Here is a 7,606-nt window from a genome sequence, read left to right as displayed (position 1 = left end):
TTAAATAAAGGTTTTGACATTTAAAAAAAAAAATCAAAGAAAAATAGTTTTAACTGTTTTTGTTCTCATATTTTTGCATTCAAACACTTTTTTCTTTTTAATCGAAGTGACTTTTTTCGATTGAAAATATATATTTTGAATGAGGCAACATTTTTTTTTTTTTTTTTTTAAATTGAAGCGCCTTTTTTTAATTGGGTAATTAAGACAGAAATCTGCCTCCATAAAAAACTGCGGGAGCAAAAGAAGAGCTCGTCAGTCAAAGTAGACTCCAGACGCCGCGTTTTCCGACAATTCGACGCCGCAGCTTTTTGAAATGACGGATGGCGCCGTCGGCCAATCAGCGCTCACCTTTGGGCAACGTCACCGACAGCAGGACCAATGGGAGCCGTCGTTAGAGTCGGCGGCTCCCTTGTCAATGCCGGTTTGTTGGCGAGCATTACTCAAAGTGAATCCCATCCCCCCTAACACATCAGCCCCTAATGGCGGCGGCGTCTGCGCCACTTTGTCCTTCTCATGTTCCGCTTGTAAAAGCGGTTATGTGCAAAAGTCGGTAAGGAGAATACAATGTTTGCCCTTGTGTCACCTCACGAGCACACGACTTGGTTGATTTGAATTCTTTTTTGGGCACTTGTCTCCTCGCATGTGTTATGTCGCACTATTTCCCCCTCCACGGCCACTTTTGTTTTCAACAAAGGAGAAAACGAGGCCACGCGTTCGCCCGCCTGATTCACGCTCACCGTGTCTCGTCCTTCATGTCTTTTTGCTTTGTCTGGTTCAAAATGTGCGCAGGGAGTAAAGTCGAGCGTTCTCGTCGAGTGTGAAACTGCAAACGTGCGGGGGAAGAAGTTTAGTGCGCCATTCGGAGGCGAAGAGAGGAGTCTCAAGATGGCGGCCGGGGAAAGCAGGGAGGGAGGGGCGAAGAGAAGAGCTCAAATGGCGGCGGTGACGGCGCTCCACTTTGCTGTCAAACGACGCCCTCGGCTTTCTCGCGATCAAGCGAGGACATGGCACGGTTCACGAAAGCGGCGGGCGTCGATACAAGTCGACATTTTCAACTCTTTCCCCTCAATTTGCTCTCCCTCCACCCGGGGAGGCGGGAAAAAGGGGCTGCAAGTCGCCGCCTCATTGGTCGACACCTAAATCAATCGATCAAACGGGGACATACGTCATCCGCGCTCGAGCCGACCGACAGAACTCGACGATTTGGGATTTCCGGCCAAGTAAAAGCCCGCCAGCAGGAGCCGGTCGCCATTTTGGCCGCCTAATTCGGTCGCGTTGACATTTTGGTGGGCAAAAGCTACGAGCGACCGCTGGGGAGGGAGGGGGCGCGGCCCGGGGGGCTCGGGAATTGGAGCCATTGTTCCAGCCGAGAACACCTCTGCCGCCCGGGCGGCCAATGAGCGGCGGGCCAGCCGGTCGCGGCCCCGCCCACAAGCCTATAAGAAGCACTCGGCTTCCAGTTCGCTCGGCCATCGGCACAATAACACACTGAACGAACGCCATCAGTCAGGAGTTCTTTCGTCCTTCTTTCTGTTCCAACCTCCTTTATTTTAGTCACCCGAAACAATGGCAGACGCCAAAGTGGACTCGGTCTCGGAAATGTCAGCCAAGGTAAGACCGGATCGTGCTCCTTTTCATTTAGGCTGAATGCGTGCGTGCGTCCGTGCGTGCGTCCTCGGCTCGCTAAGCGGCTCACCTCCACAAAGCTTCGCAGGCTTCGCGCGTCATTTGGATTAAAGAGAATAATAATAATAATTTTTCCTTCGGTTCGTTTGTGCTTCGCGCTTGTCCGGCGTCCGAAAGGAACCCGAAACGAGTTCGCCGAGCATCTCGGCCGGGATGACGCCAGCTCGTGCCTCATTGTCTCCCGCCTGCACGCGTGCGAGCCGCCTTTGTTTGGACGAGCGGCTCGGTTCCGCCGCTCAAAGAACCGGCGAACTAATAACGAGCGCCCTTGCTCGGAAAAATGCGGAGAACGCGCGCCAAGTGGTTCCGATCGCGTCAATCGCCCTCCAACCGGCCGGTCGCGCTAGATCGTCGCTCGGTTCCGGTTCCGAAAGTTGCTTTGAATGGCGGCTACCGACCGAGCCGGGTACTTTGTTTGTTTTCGCTTTGGATTCGGTGCCGCTCGTGTCCGATTGGCGCTTCCGCTTCGCGCGTGCGAGTCTCCCAGGGAAACTTTTCTTTAAAAAAAAAAAAAAAAAAATTAAAAGGCTGCGAATGCGGCGCACTTGTGTGTGTGCGTGCGCGCGCGTGCGTGCGTGAGCGGAGGTGTGATGCGTCGTGCGCGCGCTTTGTGTTGGCTTTACAACCTGCTCAAGTTGGACGCTGTGGGCACGCGCGCAATCTCGGACAGAAAACTTCATTTTGAAGAAGGACGGATTTGACGTTTGTGACGTGTTGAATTGCTTCGCGGTTTATTTGACGAATGCGCGAGCACGACGAGGTGGCCGACTGTCTGATTTGGGGCCACTAGCGCCACTTTTCCGGTGTGATGTCGGCCATGTGTCTTCTTCTATTGTCCTCCGTTATTACACGCGCGCTCTCCTCCTCCTCCGCGTCGTCGTCGTCAAACCCCCCCCCCCCCCCCCCCCAAAAAAAAAAAAAAAACGTCACCCCTCCCCCTCCCTCTCTGCTCGGCGCCCCCTGGGCTGCCTTTCTCACTACCGCCTTGCATTGTGGTTATTGCAGTGCGTCTCCCGGGCGTGTCTGCTGACATATGGTGGCCAGCGCACTACAGTACCCACAATGCACCTGCAAAGTATCCGATTACAAGACATTAAGATTAAAAGGCGAGAGGGGAGGGTGCGTGGCGCGCAAATGGCAGTAGCGCTCCCACCATGTTTTGCGGCAAGTTTTGCATTTAGGTCAGGCGTTTTCAAAAGTAACAAGCTTTTTTAAATTTTTTTTTTTTTAGGAACTGAAGGATAAGAAGTTGGCGGAGGAGAAAGAAAATGGCAAAGATGCCGCCACCAATGGAAAGGTGAGAGGACTAACTGGCAACCCGACTTTGGAAAATAATCGACATGATGGTGTGAGATGCCCGGAGATGCCACAAGATGGCAGCAAACTCACTATGTGTCCAAATGAAAACAAATGACGTTGTTCCTTAATACAAAGATGAGTTTTGTTTTAAGAGGGTGCAGAAGCACTGCTTATTAACTCAGAGATGACTTTGGCTTGAGCACAAGACTAGCCATTGTGAGATTTTCAGTGAATTTAAATAACATTGACTGTGATAGGCATTTAACCACGCAATAACGTGGGCATATTACCACGAACAACACGCATATGAAGGAAACTCCTCAGAAACATTCCTACTGTTCGAAAAGCTTTATGTTAGTTCATAAACTAATAGGCTGACTGTGTTAGATGTACAATCCTTTTAAAGTGGGAGGAACTGTTTATTAGCCGCCACACTCCTTCAAATGGATTGGACGTCGACTAGTGATGATGTAATTGAAATTCACAGTAGAAGGCAGTTACAATACATATTTTTATTTTTAAAACTTATTTTTTAGCTTTATATTTTAAAATCTTGTGTATTTTTTGTTAACAAATAAAAAATCTATAAAAAGATGAGTATTTATTATGTAATATTAAATATACTATTTTTAAAAATCTGATCAGTGGCACCGAAACATGATCGTTGAACACATTTTCAAATGGATTTGGCGTCTATTGCCATTAACAGCAGTGAATAAGAAATGGGAACACGAATATAATTGAACTCACTGAAGCTCTGATTTCAAATGAATCTGACGTTCATGTCTGTCAACGGAGCTAAAATGTGGTCATTCGCCACCAGCCTTTGACGAAACTTCGCTTTTTCAGGAGAACGAGGAGAACGGCGAGCCAGAGATCGACGACGAGGAAGACGATGAGGTGGACGAAGAGGACGAGGAAGACGACGTAGATGGTGCGCCGGAGTTTTGGCGAGCTCTCCCGTGCCATCGTTACAGTGGCTAACTGTCATCCTTGTCGTTGGTGCGCAGGTGACGAGGAAGATGAGGAGGACGACGAAGACGAGCTGGAGGGCGGCACAAAAAGGGCAGCTGAAGACGACGAAGACGATGACGAGGTGATTAATTATTTGGCTTTATTCAAATAGGGAAAATTGAAGAGACTGACAAACGTTCATTCGCAAATTCCCAGTTCAAATAATTAGGACATCTGTTGCGGTTATTTTTTTAAACGTTAGTATTTTTGTTTTTGAAAAATTGAGATTATCGTGGGCCAGTGTTTTTAAGTTTTGACACTTTCTCATCCTACTTAATAGTGAAGTTTCTCCCCCAAAAAATTGGCAGCAAACATTACATTATTTTGGCTTACCAAGGAGGGGGTAAAAAGACTATTGAAAAATAAATAAATTCAAATACTTAATGGTGAAATACAAAAAGTTTAAATATTGTTTTAAAATGAAATTGGGTGTCTATTAAAAAAAAAAAAATCATTTAAAAAAAATATAACAAGAAATAAAATATAAAAAAATTGAAATACTGTTTTAGAATGGCAAAAAGCGACAAAAAATTATTAGATTAAAAGTAAAATATATCTAAACAAGTGTGTATGTATATACACATACCAAAAATACATTCAAATATTAAAGGAATGAATAAAAAATAATGTAAAACAAGATAATCAAAAAATAGCAAAAACATGAAAATGGCTAAAAATGAAAAATTAAAAAAATATTTAATTCAAAAACTGCATTCAGATATGTATTTTTCTTCATCATGAAATAACTAAAAAAAATTTGATTAAATTGCAGAGAAATGCAAATATTAGATAAAAACAAATGTTTAACAATATTTTGTAGAAATAAATGGGGGGGAAAAAAAATAACCGAACAATTGGACATTTACCATCGTCAGCAGCACTGAGAGAGTTATGACTATTTTGACATATTTGACCGGCTGTGTTTTCTGGCTTTCCAGGACGACGTGGAGACCAAGAAGCAGAAAACCGACGATGACGATTGATGCGGCGGCGGTGGCGTCCCGCCCGGGCCGCTTCCTGTCGTTCATCTTTTCAGGGGGGGAGGGGGGAGGGTCGCTCATCCAAACGAAAAACGGATCCAAACAAAAGGCAAAACATGGTCATTGGCGAGCAGAGTTCAACGAGGAAGCCCACCCACGTCCGCCATCCTCACGCACAATTCGGGCCTCAACGACAACAGCGGGGAATTAGTTTGTATTTTTATTTACATTTTCTATTTTTGTACATATTGTTGGCAAAAACGGGGGGGGCAGCAAACGGGCGCTTGGTTCATCTCCCCCATTCATCTTTGACCGCGTAATCAGAAAAACCGTCTTCAGCCGTTCAACTCAGAGCATTCCAGTAAATTTAATGTATGTACTTTAGCTGTACCATAAAGGATTTTTTTTCTTTTTTCTTTTTTCTTTTTTTTTTTTTTTTTTTTTTTTTTTTTTTTTTTTTTTTTTTTTTTGCTTTGGTTGTTTGTATGGAGGGAGGCCAAAGAAAAGGAGTCTTTCTTTTCCCCCCCCTCTTTTGGTTGCTTTCTGGCCGCCTGTTTTGATGTATGTGCGAAGTTTGTTGTTTGACAATAAACCGGACTTTTATTTTGTGACTTCTACTTTGGTCTTTGCCGGCTTCTTCTTCTGCAGAGTCAATATCCTTGGGGCATACTATTCAAATTATCACTTCATGTGAGCACATTTTACCATTTATAGGGCAAGTGACTAGTATTTTTGGTCATTTAGGGAAAACCTGGCATCAACATGTGGACGTTACATACATTTTCTACATTATTCTCATTTTTAGCTGTATTCTATTTAACTTCCCTCTTTAAATATGATTTTAAAATACTGTTTTTATAATGTACTTATGTATTCCCCAAAGCTTAAGCTTGTAAAATTATACTATTCAAAATTTCACTCGTTTTCCTTCAAGTGAACTCATTGAACCCTTTACGGGGAAAGTGACTATTTTGAAAATATCCATTGTTTTTATAAGATGTCATAACCATTGTTATAGCCAGGGCCGGCCCAGGCCATTTGGGGGCCCTAAGCAAAATAATGCAAAGGGGCCCATATTTTTGGCCCACCATTTTGTCACAGTGTACTGTGAAACCCATACATGCAATCCAACCAATACGTCCATATTTTGTATATTAATCAGATTTTGTTGCACTGCATACTTCAAACTTCTCACCCCAAATGATTGTCAGTACTTACAGTAGATAACGCCAAACCTTTTTCTAAAAGAGGTAAGAGAAAACTTTTATTTTTTTTTTAAGCTTGTAATCAAGTATCAAAACTCACAAGTCAAGTAAAGAAAACTAGTAAACAAAATAGAATTAAACAATTGCCAGATTGGGGGCCCCCTAGTGGTCAGGGGCCCTAAACAGCTGCATAATCTGCGTATAGGCTGGGCTGGCCCTGCATACAGCCAAAACCTTTCTACATACTGCACTCATGCTCACTTGGACGTCTTAAAAAATATGTACAGTGGGGAGAAAAAGTATTTGATACACTGCCAATGGATTTTCCCACTGACTGTGTATCAAATACTTGTTCTCCCCACTGTACATCATATGTATAACATTTGGTAAAACCAAATTGCTTATTGTCCTTTAAAATTTATTATCTCATTTTTAGCTCTTCTCTGTTGATGCGATATTCTAAACAAGTAACTTGAAGGTAGGCAAAGGATGAGTAGACACAACAGGAAAACTTTATCTTTCAACTTTTAAATGTAAGTAAAAAGGACAGTTTGTCTGTTCTGTGCTGCTAGTAAAAAAAAACTCGCTTCAACTGAACTGCCTAACTTGAAAGCCTGCTTCTTCCTCCCTATGACTAATCACGTGACTAGTACATGCACAAAGCTTTTGTCAAATTTCAAGGTAGGTTAAACACAAAAGCATATTTATGATGTCATGACATTTTAACTGAATTATTGATTATGAATTTAGGAAAATGTCAGCACTATCCAATAAATATACTGGATTTAAAAATGGCTCAATGCACTCTTACACTCTATTAAATAATAATAAGAAGAAAAAAAATCATTTTGTCATTGCTTCTGTGGATAAAATGCAAAAATGAAGCTCCGCTAGTGCCAGGTAATCTGCAAAGTTGCGTAATATGTGGGACGGATTACTAAAATGGTTACAAATGACTAAATTATAGGTACAGATTACCAACGAAAAATACGTTTTTATATTATCTATTAACTGTCCACAGATATTACTAAACTGTGGGTACAGATTACCTATGAAAAATATTTCTACTCTGCCACCAGGTGGCTCTATACAATACCGTTCAGTTATATAGTGTACTATTTTTTTTTTTCTTTTAGAGATTTTATTTCAGTTAACAAAAAAAAAATTTCATTGTTGTTTTCGTGATTTCAGTTAACTATAATAACCTTGGTCTGGACTGAACCGCTGTCATAGTAGTACACCAATTTGAGCGGTGAATTGTTAGACATGTTGGTTCTTGCTAGAAAGAATGTTGCCAATCATTACCAATGTTGGCCTGGAGGACATGAGACGCACAAGCAGCAAAAGTTGACTGCGCCCCCCTCATCCACTATACTTCAGCATAGCTACACAACATGACACTATACTAAAGTTTTGCGCAAA

General features: G+C 42.7%; 1 protein-coding gene across 2 annotated transcripts; it reads left to right on the top strand.

Annotated features, from left to right (window-relative positions):
- The first annotated feature begins 414 nt into the window (after positions 1-414).
- On the top strand, positions 415-5,596 carry ptmab (prothymosin alpha b). Of its 2 annotated transcripts, none has more exons than XM_057856507.1 (5): positions 415-550; positions 2,918-2,983; positions 3,835-3,919; positions 3,996-4,081; positions 4,938-5,596. In XM_057856507.1, exons 1-5 carry the CDS (start codon positions 416-418, stop codon positions 4,980-4,982), a joined length of 417 nt encoding a protein of 138 aa, XP_057712490.1. In that variant the 5' UTR covers position 415; the 3' UTR covers positions 4,983-5,596. The 2 variants fall into 2 exon arrangements, with proteins under 2 accessions (XP_057712490.1, XP_057712491.1); XM_057856508.1 differs by lacking the exon at positions 415-550 and adding an exon at positions 1,444-1,611.
- The last annotated feature ends 2,010 nt before the right edge of the window (positions 5,597-7,606 follow it).

Source organism: Corythoichthys intestinalis, chromosome 14, assembly GCF_030265065.1.
Source record: "Corythoichthys intestinalis isolate RoL2023-P3 chromosome 14, ASM3026506v1, whole genome shotgun sequence".
In the NCBI taxonomy this organism is placed as follows: Eukaryota; Metazoa; Chordata; class Actinopteri; order Syngnathiformes; family Syngnathidae; genus Corythoichthys; species Corythoichthys intestinalis.
The sequence above is the reverse complement of the archived record's forward strand: the minus strand, read 5'-3'. Positions and strand labels throughout refer to the sequence as shown.